This window comes from Oncorhynchus nerka, linkage group LG27, assembly GCF_034236695.1.
Source record: "Oncorhynchus nerka isolate Pitt River linkage group LG27, Oner_Uvic_2.0, whole genome shotgun sequence".
In the NCBI taxonomy this organism is placed as follows: domain Eukaryota; kingdom Metazoa; phylum Chordata; class Actinopteri; order Salmoniformes; family Salmonidae; genus Oncorhynchus; species Oncorhynchus nerka.
This window is the reverse complement of record NC_088422.1, coordinates 71,810,443-71,830,692: the sequence shown is the minus strand read 5'-3', so window position 1 is coordinate 71,830,692 and position 20,250 is coordinate 71,810,443. Positions and strand designations below refer to the sequence as shown.

General features: G+C 41.6%; 2 protein-coding genes and 1 non-coding gene across 3 annotated transcripts; 1 reads left to right on the top strand and 2 right to left on the bottom strand.

The window, feature by feature from the left end:
- Positions 1 to 1,409: 1,409 nt before the first annotated feature.
- Positions 1,410 to 1,532, bottom strand: LOC115112598 (small nucleolar RNA SNORA76). The gene has a single exon (XR_003860971.1). It is a non-coding gene; the product is annotated as a small nucleolar RNA SNORA76 (small nucleolar RNA).
- A 1,661-nt stretch (positions 1,533 to 3,193) lies between these two features.
- LOC115112318 (lysosomal protective protein-like) lies at positions 3,194 to 7,374 on the top strand. Its single transcript, XM_029639314.2, has 11 exons — positions 3,194 to 3,488; positions 4,141 to 4,252; positions 4,389 to 4,526; positions 4,733 to 4,891; positions 5,106 to 5,197; positions 5,381 to 5,465; positions 5,603 to 5,752; positions 5,913 to 6,067; positions 6,192 to 6,354; positions 6,483 to 6,572; positions 6,708 to 7,374. The coding sequence occupies exons 1-11, from the start codon at positions 3,313 to 3,315 to the stop codon at positions 6,789 to 6,791; spliced, it is 1,404 nt and encodes a 467-aa protein (XP_029495174.2). The 5' UTR covers positions 3,194 to 3,312; the 3' UTR covers positions 6,792 to 7,374.
- Positions 7,375 to 11,112: 3,738 nt separating this feature from the next.
- On the bottom strand, positions 11,113 to 18,547 carry LOC115112320 (sodium-coupled neutral amino acid transporter 7-like). The gene is made up of 12 exons (XM_029639318.2): positions 18,413 to 18,547; positions 16,125 to 16,628; positions 15,942 to 15,995; positions 15,710 to 15,854; positions 14,355 to 14,499; positions 14,087 to 14,185; positions 12,526 to 12,583; positions 12,276 to 12,390; positions 12,005 to 12,152; positions 11,715 to 11,914; positions 11,566 to 11,617; positions 11,113 to 11,490 (listed from the first exon to the last, which is right to left on the bottom strand). The coding sequence occupies exons 2-12, from the start codon at positions 16,377 to 16,379 to the stop codon at positions 11,373 to 11,375; spliced, it is 1,389 nt and encodes a 462-aa protein (XP_029495178.1). The 5' UTR covers positions 16,380 to 16,628; positions 18,413 to 18,547; the 3' UTR covers positions 11,113 to 11,372.
- Between the last annotated feature and the right edge of the window lie 1,703 nt (positions 18,548 to 20,250).

The following is a 20,250-nucleotide window of genomic DNA, read 5'->3' as shown; positions in this document are numbered from 1 at the left end:
TTTTAAAACAGTTACAGAGTTTAATGGTTGTGATAGGAGAAAACTGAGGATGGATCAACAACATTGTAGTTACTCCACAATACTAACATAAATTAAAGAATACAAATATTCCAAAACAAGCATTCTACTTTTTGGGGTTACTGTATTGTTTGTGGATATTACTGCACTGTTGTAGCTAGAAACATAAGTATTTCACTGCACCTGCGATAACATCTGCAAATCTGTGTTCACGACCTATAAACTTTGATTTGATTTTGCCTTTCCTATCCACTGTTCTTCTGCACCTGGATTGTTTGCTCTGTTGGGTTTTAGGCTGGGTTTCTGTAAAGCAGTTTGTGCTGGCCTGAGGATGGAGTTGTCCCAGATTTCAGCCTCTTCTTTGGCAGGACAGTCTCAAAAGCCATACCACTTGGCATTTGGCATGAGGAGCGAGTGAGGGTGAACTACCCATAGTCTCCACAAGGGAGCACTAGTTCTGCCAGAGCTAGGGAGATCTTATTCTGTAATTCATTCACCTTCAGCAGTTACTAGGTCATGAAAAATATAACTATAGCAGTAGTTTAACAATGTTTTACCCACCATTTAATGCCTTATCATCTGTGTTACCTTCTGTAAAGATCAGATATGGGAATGATCATTCAAGAAGTAGATGATTCAGTATGCTTTACCATGTATTTTGTCTTTATGTCCTTCAATGTGACGTCTTAGAATGATTTCCAACATTGATTTCAGGGGACAGTCAATTGGTATTTCTATCACAGATAAATCATTCTATATTATTTCAAAGTGTTTGTAAGGAAAATAACAATGGTTAAAAACGTGATTTAGATTTTTTTAAATGTGACCATTGATTTTATTTCCTCGGATCCCTTAGCATCTATAACTCTTGTTTGAGGAAAGGAGTCCCTGCACCAGACAAAACATGTATATAAACCTCCATATGAGTTTACTCAAAAGTCTTGCAGACTGACATTCAGTGTAGAGATAGGGTGCACATGCAAAAAAATCCAAGTTTGTTCTTACTTAGTATCGACATTTATTACATTCAATATATGTCTGGCCTCTATTTAACAAATAGAGAAACATCAGATGCAGACACAGGTGGAATTCAAACATTTAAGAGAATGGATTGAAAGGCAATTTACTCATAAACATCTCCACTAAAACTTTATGTGTCCTTATCAGAGAACAGTGACTTGTCCTCTGACATAAGCAGCAGTAATCATGTCTGGATCTTTTCTGGATTTCAGTCCCAGCCAGCAGGAAAGGCTAACCACAAGGGGTAATGAAAGCTGGAGGATGCCCTGTCTAAGCAGCTGGCTAGGAGGCATCAGTTGGCTTTTCCTCTACTCAAATATGGACACAGTAACACACAGAGGGAAGATGGTGGGATGGGGGTCAGTAATGGTCACTGTGTCTCAGTTCTTCTCAGGCTACAGAACAAGCACAGCCTGGGAGAGAGAGAGAGATTCTGTAGCACTACAGCGTAACCCCAGAGGTCACACACAGACCCAGGGGCGTAATAATAGTGCACACACTCACTTTAATAAGACCAGAAAACACATTCAATTGATTTATTATTTATTTAAATAGGCAAGTCAGTTATGAACATATTCTTAGTTTCAATGACAGGCTAGGAACAGTGGGTTAACTGCCTGTTCAGGGGAAGAACAACAGATATGTACCTTGTCAGCTCGGGGATATGAACTTGCAACCTTTTGGTTACTAGTCCAACGCTCTAACCACTAGGCTACCCTGCCGCCTCAATAGTGAATGGACCATATTTAAACTTGTTCAATTTGGCCCAAGGGCTTAGGCTATGTATTGTTAGTGCTTGACTTGGACTGAAATAGGTGCTGGTAATCATTTTGGGTACCGGTACTGTTTATATTTAGGTGCAAGAGCTCCACAATACTTTTGAGCAAATATTCTATAAGATATTCTAAAATATTATATTTCGGGGCAGCAGGTAGCCTAGTGGTTAGAGCGGTAACCCGAAAGGTTGCTGGATCAAATCCCTGAGCTGATAAGGTAAAAATCTCTAGTTCTACCCCTGAACAAGGCAATTAACCCACTGTTCCCCAGTAGGCTGTCATTGTAAATAAGAATTTGTTCTTAACTGACTTGCCAGGTTAAATAAAATAAGAGGTGCAGAAGCTCAAGCAGTGAAACGTTGAGGTGCCAGTACTCAGCTCCAGTGAGCTCCTGCCCAAGTCAAGCACTGTGTATTCAAATCAAATCAAATTTAATTTGACACATGTGCAGAATACAACAGGTTTCACCTTACAGTGAAACGCTTACTTACAAGCCCTTAACCAACAATGCTGTTAATAAGAAAATACACAAAAAAAAGAGAGAGGAAAAACAAATGATTAAAGAGCAGCAGTAAATAACAATAGCGGGGAGATATATACAGGGGGTACCCGTACAGAGTCAATGTGCGAGGGCACCGGTGTCGAGGTAATTGAGGTAATATGTACATGTAGGTAGAGTTATTAAAGTGACTATGCATAGATAACTGACTATATTGTTTAACTGTTGATGTAAAAGGTATAACATTCAATAGTCAATGGGCCAATACATAGCCTTGGGCCTAGCCTTTGTATTGTCTAACTGTTGATAGCCTACCATGCATGCATAGTGTACAGGCATAGCGTCACCTTGATCATGCATTTTCAGGGGTCTTTTGCCAGGGACCCTTATAAAAACGCATGACCCGATACTCACTTGTGTTTTTGGTTTTTACCCTTTTACTGGCCTATTCAAAACTCAGGTCGACTACAGGCTACCATTTTCTCTGACACTCATCCACCTAATGCACATTGCCACTTAATTATACCACCCTCACATTCTTCACTGTCATGTTACATCAAACGTTGATATGTTAAATGTAACGCCACGATGGAACAATGTTGGCAAATGTAGCCAATTCTTGGTAGACCTAGTCATATTTTCAGCGTTATACTTTTCTCGATGATTCAGAAGTCGCCATAGTTGTTTTGGTGCCCGCTGGCATTTCGATTGATTAACATATTGAGTAATTAATACATCGAAATGCCCGTCCTTGATATAACCGAGACACCGGCAGTAATTATTAATGCACAAATGTAGCCTATCAAATGAAACGCAATCCGATGATGAACGTCAAAACAAAAGATCGACCACGTGACCAGAGAGCTCAGTTAGTAGTCATATGACCTGCAGTGTTTCGATATGCAGGTCATAGACACCGCAATTGTTGCGCTCACAGGACTTCGAGTCAAGCGTTTGAGGCCAACATTGTTGGCGTATTAGGCTAGTTTCGTCCTCGACATGACTAGCATGTATTTTGTTAGTTTGGTGGTGTATTTCCTTGCTGTTTCGTGTCTTACATGGGCTGACTATGCCCCTGACGAGGTAACCGAACTACCGGGAATGTCGTTTAAACCAAACTACCGACAATGGTCGGGCTATTTGAAAGCCAGCCCTGGAAAGTTTCTCCATTACTGGTGAGTATCAGTAATGTCATATGTCGCTACCTTGACTAACTAACAACTTAGTGTTTGTTCTGGTTGGATCTTTTCAGAAACTCCAGCTCGTGCACAACGTTAGTTTACTACAATATGTATCAGTGGGAATCGGTTTACTCCAAATGGGTGAAATAATAAATGAATCAACGCATAGCATAAATAACCGTATTATCTTTTAAAGATGTCATTAAATAAACTTACAATAGTGGCTATTGCTCAATAGTAAATTAATACATACAGTAGTTATTATAGAGACAACTGAAGCATGTTTAAACAATAGACAACTTCAAATAGAAAGTCACAGGCAGAAGAGGAAACGCTTCTGAAACTGGACTAGATGATTGTTTATACTTGCTCTTGTGCTACTTCCTCCAGCATTGGTCATGCATGGTGCTGTAGTATGTACCTTTCATTGAGAAGTTTAAGAGCTAGAACATCCTTTGCCATAAGCTATGAGAAGTTAATGAACTTGTATTATAGTGTTCTATAGGCCACAAGTATGCACACACACAAACATAGTCAGCAGACACTATTGTACCTGGGGTCTAAAATTAAGTGTGGAGTGCACAGTGTGTCTTTGGGTGCTCTCTATCTCCTGTTAACCTGGCCCTCTACCTCCCTGCTTCCCCAGGTTTGTGACCTCACAGAGGGACCCACTTAAGGACCCTGTTGTGCTGTGGCTGAATGGAGGGCCAGGCTGCAGCTCGCTGGATGGCTTTCTGTCAGAGAACGGCCCCTTCCATGTGAGTTCTCCCACACGTTACCTTTTCATTATGAACTTAGCAGGACCTGTGATTTCAGTGTGCCTGTGTGTCCCAGTGTAACCTTATTGTATGCAGTGATTCCCACAGAATAACAACATAATTGTGTCTCCTTCAGGTGAAGGATGATGGGGCCACTCTGTATGAGAATAAGTTCAGCTGGAACAGGATCGCCAACGTTCTGTACCTAGAGTCCCCTGCAGGTGTGGGATACTCCTACTCTGACGACCAGAAGTACAAAACCGACGACGACGAGGTGAGATCATCAGGGTCTCATTCGGGAGAGTGAAATGCATTGAATAAATCAGACAGTTATTTACCTCTTGTCATAGGCATGTCTGTTATACACACTGTATTCCTATCTGAATGTTCCACTGACAGTGGCTCAGAAATCATGCTGTTCACTCTTCCCTACTGAATACTAAAGTAATAGTAACTGATTTATCTCCCCCTTACTATTAGGTGGCTGATGACAACTACCTAGCTCTGCAGAGTTTCTTTGCCAAGTTTCCAAACTTCACACAGAATGAGTTCTTCATCATCGGTGAGAGTTATGGTGGGATATATGCCCCGACACTCAGCCAGCGTGTGGCCACAGGGGCCGCAAAGATTAACTTCAAGGTGAGTTGATTCACACACCGACTTAAGGGTAAGTGTGGAATCCACTCAAAACAATCTCTGAAAATCTAAAGACTAAGCATAAGTTAAAAGCAATATAATGGAATTCCAGCCTATCCAACCACCTGTCAATGATTATGTAGAAAAGGCAAGGAGAGGATGATGTGAATCCAATATGAATGACGGTTATAAAGAACTCCTTTAATGTGTTTTTCAGGGCTTTGCAGTGGGTAATGGCCTCAGTAGCTATGCCCTGAATGACCAGTCTCTGATCTACTTTGGTTACTACCACGGCCTCTTCGGAGAACAGTAAGAACGCGCAACACATTCACTCTTGTGGGCCCAGACTGTTTTGTAATGTTTACATGACTAGGGATAACTCCTTTCGAAAGCCCCACAACGTATGTATAGGCCCACAATATGAATTCAAGCTTGTCTGATGCAATGTCTTGTAACAGAAGCAATGTGTTTAAGTAAACTATCCTCTTGCAGACTGTGGACAGATCTGAACACAAACTGCTGCGATAAGGGAACATGTAACTTCTTCAACAACAGCAAGGAGGCCTGCAAGACACTGGTACACATGGAAACACTTTTACAATCGGATAAGTATTATACATCAAATACAAAAATTGGGCTATGATATGCACAGATTTAACATAGAAATGTGTACTTGTACCTTTGTTTCTCCCTCTCATTCATTCTTGCCCTCAGTTGAGCCAGGCCTTTAGTATTGTGTATGATTCTGGGCTGAATGAGTATGCTCTTTACATGGACTGTGAGGGTGGAGTCAGGGCCAGAGCCTATAAGAGGAGCATGAGCCAGCTCTTCAGGAACTACAGAAAGCACTGGGCCACCTTCCAGGTAAGTGCCCTTCCTATGGAGGAAAACAGTGTTCAAGTCCATCCTGGCATTAGATTTTGGTAGTCTTGTGTTCTGAAGGGTTGTTCTGGTTATTCTCAAATTGTTTGAAGTGGTTATGTTGGAAATTGGTGTGTTATGTAAGTACTTTGTCTCGCTGTAGCTGCTGAAGGTGCCGTCCGTCACTGGCCAAACTCCTTCTGTGGGTGAGGTCCCTCCCTGCATTAACAGCACAGCTCAGATGAACTGGCTCAACCGGGGTGATGTGCGGAAAGCCCTACACATCCCTGATACACTTCCACCCTGGGACATCTGCAGGTATTACACTAGTACCCACATATCCCTAATAGTCAGTAAGTCTAAATTCAGCAAAGTGACATCTAAAACATGACAACAGTAAACTACCTACAAAAGGACATCTTTACCATAACTTCCTATGTAGTGATGTGGTGGGAGGACAGTACACCAACATCTACCCGACAGTGAAGGATGTATATCTGAAGCTGCTGTCTCTGGGTGTCCGGGCGCTAGTCTATAACGGAGACACTGACATGGCCTGCAACTTCCTGGGAGACAAGTGGTTTGTGGAGCAGCTCAACCAGAAGGTAAAGCTCTTGAAGACTGGTATTTGAGTCAGGTGACATAGAGATTTGAAAGCTGGGTTGCAGGGTATTTGGCATATTTGTAACTCACAGGGCATGCAATGTGAAGACTTTTTATCTTTCATTTCCAGACAACCACCAAGTACCAGAGCTGGATATCTGATGATCAGATTGCCGGCTTCTATGAGCAGTATGGAAACATCACCCTCCTGACTGTGAAGGTAAGCACTACTTAGTTAGCATATTGGCATTGATTCACTGTCTTCAGACTAATTAACACACTAGACATGTTCATAAAGATTAGTGGATGCAACGGGGGTGAGGCTGCTGCGTTCTAATCCCATCCTCTGTTTCAGGGCGCTGGTCACATGGTGCCGCAGTGGGCTCCAGGCCCCGCCTTAGACATGTTCCAGTCCTTCCTGTCAAACAAACCCTACTGAGCATGCTCCTGGGGCTGCTTCCAGTGTCTGTAATGGAACTTGTTAGTGGGCAAGGATGATGGCCCGTTTTTCTCAGGGAGAGTTGGATGGAAAAGGGGAAACAAATGTTTTGTTTTTGTATTGTGATCAAATTAAATGTTTCTGTTGCACTCCAAGTAAGCTCAGTAGATCAAAGTTCAACTCTGGAGGAACGCATGTGTACACACTTATCAGTGTTGGGGTGACAGGAGTGTAATTGGACTATGCCATTTCTTAATTTCAGTAAATGTATAATTGAACTTTTCTTGAAGCAAACTACATATCAATAGTGGAAATGTTTTGACATGTGATGCACCTAAACAATCTTCCTTTGGTGATGCTGTGCAATTGCTCTGGTTGGTTTTCTAACTGATTAGCAGCTTATTAGGCATCAGAACTGTCATTTGCCTTTTGAATTTCCTCATGCAGTTTCTGAATCAGGGGGTTTCAATTGTCACCACTTGGGGGAGCTGAAATGCCATGGAACTCAAATGGCCAAAAGGCCAATCGGCACTTTAAAATAATCTAACATTCTTTGTCTTTCTAATAAATGCTTTTTATGAAACCATTTGTATCTCAATTCATTTTAATAGCATTTTTTATTGAACATGATTGATAACAGAATGTGTTAAAACATCCAAGTAATCTTAAGTGACTGTCCCATAAACATGTCAATTCCAGGGATGGTGATTGAGCACCAGAAATCTCCTTCTCAGCCACCATGCTGAAGATTCAGTACACAGGCCAATCAGTGTAGCATTTTAACTGGACAGGACTAGTGATTCCTGTGTTAATGGAAATTAAGCTATTTTTAGTTGCTTCAAGATATACAGGTAGGACTTGTTGCAAAAGGTATTATACATCAATGTCACTAGTGCTTCCTAAATCTGCATTGTTTGGAGTTTTGAGCTGAGTTTCAGTATAGTACTTTCTGACATCTGCTGATTATAAATACATTTGACTAGTCCAGGCGTTTTCCAACTTGGGTACTGCAGGGGTCCGCAATAAATAAAAAATTGGAGAGAATATTTTGTATTTTAAATATAGATTTAATGCCATGTTTGAGAACTAACAAAAGCCGGACCAAAAAAAAAACAGGCATTCGGCAACATACTTATTGATTTGTTTGAGCAGAGGAGCATAGCATTAGTCATGGCAAAATTGTCTCACTGTGTAGAATTGCTGGGAATTAGCTTCAAAACTGCTACATTTTCTCTGAGCTCAATGGAAAAATGTGTAGAATTGCAAAATTATTTTACATTTTCTCTCCACCACCAGTGATGACTTGTCATTTGTGCCCCACATCTTTTGCAAAAAAATATACAGAGTTAATAAAGCCACATACAAACATGGTATCTTTTTTTGTTTTCTTGAGTAAGTCAGCTCCAAAATGCAGGTGTTTCAGCCTAGCTCAGTGCTTTCTGTGGTGGAGGGGCAAGCCAGCAGAAAATACGGAGTGTTGCGCCGTGATTGGCTCAGTGTTCTGTCACTCATGGGGACACTACGTCGCCACCAAGTCTAAGGGTAGACCCTGAAAATTCTAGCCCCTTCGGTGCTGCCATAGAGTTCCATAAGTGCCAATCCAAGAAGGCTCAAGGTCATTGGCCACAGATAAAAATGACGTCAAATCACATATTTACAGTAGCTTTGATTGGACTGATCATGAATCAAGTTGACAATCTACTGGCAAATCCTTTTTAATCATTGTAATGTGAAAATAAATGAGAAATTAGATAAAATGTATCAGTGCTCATCAGCCATTGGACATAAATATTACACAAGTTGGAAATCGCAAATTGAACAATGAGTGGTTTGAAAGGAATCAGTGATAGTGTGGTCCCACTTCTGGGATTAAGGGGCTCTTTTCCAAGTTTAAAATGATAAACATTCAACATTGGCAATCCTGTCAATTTAATTTTTTCTTTATTTTACTAGGCAAGTCAGTTAAGAATAAATTCTTATTTTCAATGACGGCCTAGGAACAGTGGGTTAACTGCCTGTTCAGGGGCAGAACGACAGATTTGTACCTTGTCAGCTCGGGGATTTGAACTTGCAACCTTTCGGTTACTAGTCCAACGCTCTAACCACTAGGCTACCCTGCCGCCCCAATGACGCATGATTTGTGTCACGCTCAAAACAACCATTAACTCGGGAACTGTAAAAACTTGACTTCCGTGAGCTCAAGACAACTGGGAAGTTGGGAATAAAACAAGCTCCGATTGGGAAAGTCTGTTTTGAATGGTCATCCAACTCGGAATTGTATATCCGGCCTCTTTCTCGAGCTATGAGGTGAGTGAGGTCATTACGATTTGACCTTTTTCCGAATTCCCAGTTGTTTTGAAAGCACCATAAATTGAGAGAATGCCAGACTTTGATGACCAAATTTTCCCACAAAGGACTGCCACGCCACCTTCCTGTTCAAGTGAGCACAGCACAAGGTGAGTCCAAAAATGTATTGCTGCAGCATAAATGATGTAATATGCCAGGGAGATATGTGTACTGTAGCTAAGAAAGTAGTACTAAGTGTATGTTATGAAGATGTTAGTAGCCCATGTGCTTCACCCTAATAATTTGGTCTATTTACCCCTTAATTTCACCTACTGTTCCAACTTCGTGGTGCACATGTAGCCTATAACCTGTTATAGAGAAATGTAATCATTGAATATTGTAAGGACTTTCATTGTCTGCTAACATGCCCCCTTTATTTATCCTACGGTTCTGACTTGGTGTACAGGGAGAACACTAAGAACGGCCCATGTTCTGAATTCTGTTGCTGTACATTTCAAAAGTGCTAAACAAATAGTTATATCGACTAATCTTACATCCGTCCTAGCTCGCTCATGTCTTATTCGAAATTATAGATTGCCTATTATCCTGCCTATTATCCGCTTGTCGTCCCCTTATGACATAGTTTGTTCATCTCAATTGTCATTAGAAACCACATTTGTTTAAGCAAGTCAGCCACATTAGCTAATATTTTTTTAAAGGCAGTTAATGAGGCTAAATTAACTGTTTCGCTGTCGAACAATGCTCCGCTGTTAGCCAGGAGTAGCAGTGGTAAGAATGTTGGGACAGCTTTATGTAGGCCCTAACAGTGTGTGGACACCGTTTGTCACCGTTATAGTGCAATGTTTAGTGTTGTGGATTTGCTGGCACTCATCCCACAATCTTTTTGATTTTTGCCCCACCAAGATTTACCTGCTAAAATCACCACTGTACACCAAGATACCTTTCTAGCTAAGACTGTTAGAGTTTACACTTTCTCTTCCAATGAGCTGTGTGAGTCTACCAAATCTATTCATTTTTAAATGTTGATTATTTTTACCTGCCATAGTCATTCACCTGATAAGATGTTTTCACTAACATGAGGGTATAGGACAAAACTATGACAATCTGAATTCAATGACAAAACCGGCATGTTTATTCAATTGTAGATTGATAACAGGATAATTCATGACACTATAAGACTGCATATTGTTAAACCTGATTACTAAATTGGTTCAGTTCAGAAAAACGATTTCCCTTGGCTCCAATTATGGAATAAAACAATAAAAAGTAATTGAATTTCAAGCATTTCCAATCTCATTCAAGTCATTGTAAAACAGTAATTGCTGCCCTGAGGAACAATCCCTTTGAACATGATAGATTTTTGTCCCTTACCTCTGTCTGTAGTCTATAGCTAATCTCTCTATCAGTAAAGCACATTTAAAATATCTGTCTGTTTAAAGCTAGGCCATATACAATTATTTAACCACAGGAATCAGCCTGAGACCCCGGACTTCTGAAATCTCAAAGGCACTTAAAATTATAATACACTTGCCACATTACATAGATTTCAGAACTGCAGTTGCAGGATACGTCTTCAAACCACTTGATCATTGGAATTGTAAAATTACTATAAAAATGGATGGAAATGTTTGGCCACATTCTTAAAACAGTATGTTCATTACTCATCAGTAACAACACCAATTAGAGAGGTACCCTCTCCCACTGCCCAGTTTCTTGAAGGATGGGATGCCACCTGTAGTGCAGTGGTGCATGCTGGGCCAGCAGGGAAAGGCATAGGGAGGGGTTGAGAATGTCAATCTTAATCTTGGTGTAAATCTCAATCTCAATCTTGGTGTAAATCTTAAAGGCACTTAAAATTATAATACTGCAGCCCAGGATACAAACCACTTGATCATTGGAATGAAAATTAAAAAAATGGATAAAATCTTAAAACAGTATGTTCAAATCAGTAACAACACCAATTAGAGAGGTACCCTCTCCCACTGCATTTCTTGAACATTTGCATAATCTTTTTGAAAAGGTAGGTCCCTTGTCAGAGGTTGCTCTCAGGACTCTCATCCAATCCTAGAGCATCGCTCCATAGGTGACACGAGTCCTTGCTATGGAGCGGTTTCATCATCAGGGAGACAACGAGATGTGCAGGAGAGGTCACACGAGGGAGTGTGTTTGCATGTATGTGTTGGATCCTCGACATCCTGATACAAGTCAATAAAGTTCAGAATAGCAGCATAGACCTGCATCCTCCTCCAGCAAAGAATCTTCCTGGTCAGAATTCTATTGGCTGTCCGAATAGTGGATGGCGTCTTGATAGATGGCATTGGTGGTGGTCTGGCCAAAGATGAAAGTGCCGATGGTTACCATAATGACACCGTAGACCACCATCCCATGCCAGCTATGGAGAGAGAAGATCAGTGTTTAGTAACAGTTGCAAGAGGAGATTACGTACAGGTAGTGAGTCTAGTCTTACCTAGCAGATCGAACCTCTGTTTCTGAGAGCTTTGCCTGAATCAGACACAGACCTGCAGGGAAGAGCATATATTATATACAGGCATTATGCTTATTGCTGATATAAACACATTGTAAACACACACACAGAATCAGACACACTGGTCGTACCTGGGAAGACAAAGATGAAGCAGGCTGCCAGTCCTCCGATGAGGGAGATGACTCGGCCAATGTCGGGGATGAAGAGTGCGAGGACGAGTGTGACCGCGAACCACACAAGCGTCTGCAACACTCTGCGTCTCCGCTCACGCCTCACACACAATTCCACCTGATCGCCGTGGAAACGGAGCCATAGCCCCTCCAGCACCGCCCTGAAGAAACAAGTTACACAACACAACAATGTAGTACTGAAATGGCATTGGTGGCACACAGTACGTTGTAGGTTAAGGTTAGTGTCTCACCGGCCACAGAAGTGTAGAATGGGATAGGAGGTGATAACACAGATGACGACGAAGGCCCTTGCGATCGCCACGGCGATGTCATTAGGAGGATATGACATCAGCACATCCTGACTGACGTTAGACCCAAATGACAGAAAGCCACAGACACCTGAGACATGGGGTATGCACCATTACACATCAACGAATCACACAGGAAATGGGCCATGTCATAAAAAAAACCTCTGATGCTTTCAAAACTGACTATAGAGCCACACAGTAGACAAACACACACCTGTGCCAGTGTAGACAAAGAGGCAGATGATCATGCCGACGGTGACCACACCTCCCCAGGGCTTGAGTTCACTCCTTCTCATGCTGTTAAACACTGGCACACTGCTCACATGACACTGAGAGATAGAGAAAGTGAGAAAGAGAGAGATTGTGTGAGGATGTAAATAACTTCAAGCATTTTCAATCAAGGATTAGAAATAGCCATATGCACACCCCTGCACATTCATACACACACAAACACAGACAGATACCTGGAAGCTAAAGCATATGGTGGGCATGGCGTTCAACACTGCACTCCAGGAGGACGGGCTGTAACAGACACACTGGCTGATCAACACAAACAAAGCATTATGGGAACTGTAATTTGATGTAGACTGTGCTTTAATGAAAGGCGAGTGGGCTGAAATGCCGTTTCTGGACTCGCTCTCCCATCTGGCACCATGGGTGCTTGTAAACTCTTGGCATTCACTCAACCAGCTTCATGAGGAATGATTTTCCAACAGTCTTGAAGGAGTTCCCACATATGCTGTGCACTTGTTGGCTGCTTTTTCTTCACTCTGCAGTCCAACTCATCCCAAACCATCTCAATTGGGTTGAGGTTGGGTGATTGTGGAGGACAGGTCATCTGCTGCAGCACTCCATCGCTCTCCTTGGTCAAATAGCCCTAACACAGCCTGGATGTGTGTTTTGGGTCATTGCCCTGTTGAAAAACTAAATTATAGTCCCACTAAGCGCAAACCAAATGGAATGGCGTATCGCTGCAGAATGCTGTGGTAGCCATGCTGGGTAAGTGTGCCTTGAATTCTAAATAAATCACAGACAGTGTCACCAGCAAAGCTCCCCACACCTCCTCCATGCTTCACGGTGGGAACCACACATGCGGATATCATCCGTTCACCTACTCTGCATATCAAAGACATTGTGCTTGGAACCAAAAATCTCAAATTTGGACTCATCAGACCAAAGGATAGATTTCCACAGGTCTAATGTCCATTGCTCGTGTTTCTTTCTTGCCCAAGCAAGTCTCTTCTTCTTATTGATGTCTTATTGTGGTTTCTTTGCGGCAATTCGACCATGAAGGCCTGATTCACACAGTCTCCTCTGAACAGTTGATGTTGAGATACGTCGGTTACTTGAACTCTGTGAAGCATTTATTTGGGCTGCAATCTGAGGTTCAGTTAGCTCTAATGAACTTATCCTCTGCAGCAGAAGCAACTCTGGGTCTTCCTTTTCTGTGGCGGTCCTCATAAGAGTCAGTTTCATCATAGCGCTTGATGGTTTTTACATCTGCACTTGAAGAAACTTTCAACGTTCTTGAAATGTTCTGGTTTGACTGACCTTCATGTCTTAAAGTAATGATGGACTGTCATTTCTCTGTTTTTTTTAGCTGTTCTTGCCATAATATGGATTTGGTATTTTACCAAATAGGGATACCTTCTGTTTACCAACCCTACCTTGTCAAAACAAAATGGATTAGCTCAAACGCATTTAAGGAAAGAAATTCCACAAATTAACCTTTAACAAGGCACACCTGTTAATTGAAATGCATTCGAGGTGACTACCTCATGAAGCTATGTTGAGAGAATGCCAAGTGTGCAAAGCTGTCAAGGCAAAGGGTGGCTATTTGAAGAATCTCAAATATAAAATATATGTTGATTTGTTTAACACTTTTCTGGTTACTACATGATTCCATATGTGTTATTTCATAGTTTTGATGTCTTCACTATTATTCTACAATGTAGAAAAAAAAAAAAACTGGAATGAGTAGGTGTGTCCAAACTTTTGACTGGTACAGTAGTTCAATTAGCTTACCTGGTTGGAATGTAGCCAGGGGTCATCTCTTTATCAGGCCAGATGTATTTCAGTATTATCACAATGGTGACATACCAGGTGCCAACAACACTCAGCGCACTACAAACAGGAGAACAGCCTTATCAGACGGACCTGTGTTCCTGTAGCCTAGTGATACAAAGCAGGCTTCAAATTCTAATTCAATCATCAGTTGTAGACTAAAGGGTGGTGTGGAAAGATATACTTGGTCAATGTGTAAAGTGTATTCATTGGATGCAGGAAGGCATACCTGGCGTATTTCTGGAAGCCAATCTCTTTGGGGATGGAGAGAGGCAGAATGACCAGGACGGCAGTCACACAAATGGTGAACTTACGGTCAATGTACCAGTGACCACCGACCACACCGTCTGGCAAATGAGCTATTGCAGCTATCACTACAGAAAGACAGAGATAGTAAGAGAGATAGAGGAAAGGCAGCAGAGCAAACAAAACATTCCATTGACTAACGTCTTATTTAAAGTGGAATTGTTGTAGTGCTGGCTATCTGATAGCAGGGTCATAGTCCATCTGAGGCTGACCGAAGGTGGCTTTCCAACTGGTCAGCACTCAAAGGCCTTTTCAGTATGACGGCACATCTAAATAGCTGAGCTAGAGAGGATCTCATCACAGACTCCCTTGGCTCTTATCCACAGTGATAACATACTGACGACACTAATACAACACATCAACTAACACACATCTAGTGTGATGGTGCAATAACAGCTGAGGATGACCTTTTTTGAAGGTACAAAGGAAATGGAGAACTGGTGAAAAAGGCTAGCCAATGCTACAATCTGCAACTGAGTGAAATGACCTTCTGTTTCATCAACTGTGTGTGTGTGTAACCTAGTACTCTGGTACCCTGCAAACTATGATCTGTATTGTATTTTACACAAGTCAAACTTAATGGAGTCTGTGGCACGTTGTTAATGGTTGCGTTCATACAAGGACTTATACATAGCTAGACATGACCGCCTCATTGACCCGATAGCTAGTGATGTGAGACAGACAGTAACACCATTCACAAACAGTCTCTTGTCAGAGGAGGCTGGTTTGACGTTGATGTGTTTTCTTGTATACAGAATATGCCAGATATTGTTGTTGTGGGGGAGGAGCTAATTTTAGAAGTGGGTTGCTCTTTTGACTCCTACATGGAGCAGACCTTTGCTGACAGGTTGCTGAAATACCAGCCCCTTGTGTGTCAGCTGTCATGGGCAGCTTAGTGGTTTGGAGAAGAAGGTGGGCAATTCTATGGTAACAAGGGTGATGCGGAGACTTTGATTTTTCACTTTAAAATGTATGTCAAACAAAAAATAATGATTGCAAAGTTAAACCACCCAGACAACTCTATGCACAATGACTACTTTTAACTATTACCAAAAACACATTCACCTGAAGAACAGCGCAGATGCCAAGTTCAGTAACAGAGTGCCGTCAAACTTTACATCTGCACTGTCTTCAAGTAAATGCATCCATAAGTGTCCAGATATCCATGTCCTTTTGAATTTCTTGAATTCTTCTCGACTGTAATGTGATTTGTGGATTAAAATAAAGTATTTAAAAAGGTGTGCACATGTTCATTATCTATCTGTGAGAAACACTCACAGCGTTCCAGCTGGTCTCCAATGACGATAAAGAAGGCGATGCAGGTGCCGAAGGTGTAGACAGCGATGGCCACCTCACAGATTACCCCGGTGACTTTCCCACACGAGGCCCGCACCACCTCCTGGTAGGTGCTCTCATTACTGACCTAGACAAGCAGCACAGGGTCACTAGGATGAGTACTGCTGGATAAGAATGTCTTAAATTGTAGGGGGGGGTGTATTAACTTACTAACCTGGGAGCAGTATGCCAGGATCACCAGACCACTGATGATGAAACTCAGCATGGACTACAACACACAAAAACAGGAAGTTTTCCCAAATACATCCCTGTATATATATGCAGTATTTATCACTTCTGCTCCTGGAGTGCCACCGTGTGCAGGATTCGGTCTCAAAAGTGTGTGTGTAGCTCTCACCATCTGTAGCACCACCCCTGCAACCACGCCTCCGGCCATGTTGAAGGCGGCGGGGAAGTTGAGTAGTCCTGCCCCCAGCGCAGCATTCACCACAATGAAGACAGCGGCTGTGGCAGACACCCCTCCACTCCTCTCCCTGTCTGACAAAGGGGGGCGAACGGACTCCACACTGGGGCTCTGCAGTAGCCACGCCCTCTCACCAGCATCTTCACTCCCAGCCTCGGCCCAGTCCCCCGCCTCACTGTTTATCGCCATGGGACACAACCCGGCTGGCACAGTCCCAAAAACACGATATAAAACACCCTCAAATTCACCCTACTCTGTTCGATGCAGACTTCAACACTAAAGAGCTGAGTTGCGGGTATTCAGAGTTTGGGTTGAGGGGTAAGTCTGAAGGTTGAAAGTTTGTTGTGGCTCTTGTGACATTTAGGACACAGATGACTGCTTGTCAGTTTATCCTCAAAGTGGATGTAGTGTCACCCAGCAGTCAACCCTTTCATCAATCTGCAACAAGACAAACACACATTACATCTTTGGCCTTCTCGACACCTTATCTCAGCACTCTCTATGTGCTTACTACCTAGTAAAGCCACAACCTGCTTTCCCCAGTAGCCTACACGTTCTTGTCAGTGCGTTCTCCCCCCGGTCCCATGCCTTGTGCTTTCGGCTGACCTTGCTTTACTTACCAACACCAGGATATGACCAAAAATAAAAAATCTTAAATAAATAAAAAGACTGGTGAAAAAAAGACTAATCACCAGGAACTCAGCTAAAAATGAGTTTAATTTAAGAAATCTGTTCCCAAAGTATTCCCACAAATAAAATAAAGAGACATGATCATTTCTCAAAGTAATCAAAGTATGAAATTGTTATTTTCAAATAGCCTCTCTTTTTGGCCCTAGTTGTGGTCAATTTCAGTGTTCAAAATTATTATGTTCCGGCACCCCGACCATTCGCTCCGACAAAAATCGCCCCTAGGCTGAATCTAGTTGCTTACCCCTGCTTTACTGCATCCCTCTGAAACACATTCTAAAGAGACATGTAATCATTAGTTTTAGATAGGTCTGATCCCAAGAGATTTTCACTTCATATCCCTGAGAAGGATCACAGTAAAGTGGACTTCAGTGATCAGGGTCACTGTTCTCATGACGACACAGTGTCACAGTAGATATCTGTTGTAAACCTCACTGTCAGGCATGTGACCTACAGACTAATTATTGTGCTTGTCAGGGGCTATGCATTTTTGTAGGCATTCATGTAGCTAAGCTATGTCATGGACATGTTGATTTTAAGTCATAAATGAGAATAGGCTATATTGAAATACAAGGTGGATAACAACTTCATCTCACTTCATTTAGTCAAAGGGAAATGGACTACATACTTCTCTTACCTCAATTATTTTGTCATTTTGTTTGTGTTCACAAGCTGCTAGGCAGAGATTGTAAGGGGCCTGTCAATAGACCATAAACACAAAATAAAAAGATGACACGTGTCTGCAACTAGTCATCCTCAACCACCTTTAGATTTTTCTTTAAGTTGAGGTGACTTGGAGAAATGAATTATCATACCATTAACATTTTCAAATCCCCTGAAGGGGAAATATATTCCCTGCAGGACATTAAGACCTATTTTAAAAAAGGATAGTTTACCTACATGTATTATAATTTTTTACCAAATTCTTAAAAAGGTGCAATATGCAGAAATCGCTCCGCCATTTTTTTCCGCAAAAATTCAAAATAGTTTGCCTAACTTCAGTTTGTGTGTCAAAACAAGCCCTCAGTGTAGAGAATCACTCTACCATCTAAACCACTGTGAAATACACTACCGGTCTTATAAGGTGTATAACACCTACTCATTCAAGGCTTTCTTTATTTTAACTATTTTCTACATTATAGAATAACACCGAAGAAATTAAAAACTATGAAATAACGCACATTAATAACACACACAATGTCATCAAATCATAGAAACGCCACTGGAGCTACCTAAACAATAACGACTAGAAACATTCATAAAATACAGACATTTTGTAGCTTTACTAATAGGCAACTTTGTATATAAAGCAGCTGAATCTTAGATTCAGATCTAGCTACAGGTCTAGAAAAACACAAATCACGACAATTAACCTAATTGCTGATGTCTTTACAGCAAACTGGACACCGCATCATAGTCAGCTGTTGCTAGCTGGCTGATAGTCTTCGAAAGCTGATACCGACCTCTTCATCTACATATCCTTGAACCTATTCAGTTGAAAATATGAAAATGCATATAAAATACTCAATAAATACCTCTCTATTGTCTCTCCGATGCTTGTATTTTTCTGCAACAACCGCACGTGGAATGAAATTCCTTCTGAACAAGCAACAGTGGGATGTGACAATGTAAAATACCTCTTTAAAAACAAAGTGCATGGTGGGAATTGTAGTTTACTGCCACGAGAACACAAAATCATACCAGAAAGGGTTTAATCAGGGTAGATACTGCAGCACAGGAGGATGCTAAGGGGAGGACGGTTCATAATAATGTCCGGAACAGCGCGACTAGACTGGCTTTAAACATATGGAAACCATACAGTTGAAGTCGGAAGTTTAGGTACATCTTAGCCAAATACATTTAAACACAGTTTCACAATTCCTAACATTTAATCATAGTAAAAATGCCCTGTCTTAGGTCAGTTAGGATCACCACTTTATTTTAAGAATGTAAAATGTCAGAATAATAGTAGAGAGAATGATTTATTTCAGCTTTTATTTCTTCATCACATTCCCAGTGGGTCAGAAGTTTACATACAATCAATTAGTATTTGGTAGCATTGCCTTTAAATTGTTTAACTTGGGTCAAACGTTTCGGGTAGCCTTCCACAAGTTTCCCACAATAAGTTGGGTGAATTTTGGCCCATTCCTCCTGTCAGAGCTGGTGTACTGAGTCAGATTTGTAGGCCTCCTTGCTCGCACACGCTTTTTCAGTTCTGCCCACAAATTTTCTATAGGATTGCCTCATGAAGCCATCTATTTTGTGAAGTGCACCAGTCCCTCCTGCAACAAAGCACCCCCATAACATGATGCTGCCACCCCCGTGCTTCACGGTTGGGATTGTGTTCTTCGGCTTGCAAGCCTCCCCCTTTTCCCTCCAAACATAATGATGGTCATTATGGCCAAACAGTTCGACTTTTGTTTCATCAGACCAGAGGACATTTCTCCAAAAAGTACAATCTTTGTTCCCATGTGCAGTTGCAAACCGTAGTCTGGCTTTTTTATGGTGGTTTTGGAGCAGTGGCTTCTTCCTTACTGAGCGGCCATTCAGGTTATGTCAATATAGGACTTGTTTTACTGTGGATATAGATACTTCTGTACCTGTTTCCTCCAGCATCTTCACAAGTTCCTTTGCTGTTGTTCTGGGATTGATTTGCACTTTTCGCACCAAAGTACGTTCATCTCTAGGAGACAGAATGCGTCTCCTTTTGAGCGGTATGATGGCTGCGTGGTCCCATGGTGTTTATACTTGCATACTATTGTTTGTACAGATAAACGTGGTACCTTCAAGCATTTGGAAATTGCTCCCAAGGATGAACCAGACTGGAGGTCTACAATTGTTTTTCTGAGGTCTTGGCTGATTTATTTTGATTTTCCCATGATGTCAAGCAAAGAGGCACGCACGGGGTTTGAAGGTAGGCCTTGAAATACCTCCACAAGTACACCTCCAATTGATTCAAATAATGCCAATTAGCCTATCAGACGCTTCTAAAGCCATGACATCATTTTCTGGACTTTTCCAAGCTGTTTAAAGGCACAGTCAACTTCGTGTATGTAAACTTCTGACCCACTGGAATTGTGAATTATAAGTGAAATAATCTGTCTGTAAACAATTGTTGGAACAATTACTTGTGTCATGCACAAAGTAGATGTCCTAACTCACTTGCCAAAACTATAGTTTGTTAACAAGAAATTTGTAGAGTGGTTGAAAAACAAGTTTTAATGACTCCAATCTAAGTGTATGTAAACTTCCAACTTCAACTGTATGTTTGATGTATTTGATACCATTCCACCTATTCCGCTCCAGCCATTATCACGAGCCTGTCCTCCCCAAATAATTTGCCACCAACCTCCTGTGTACTGCAGATACATCT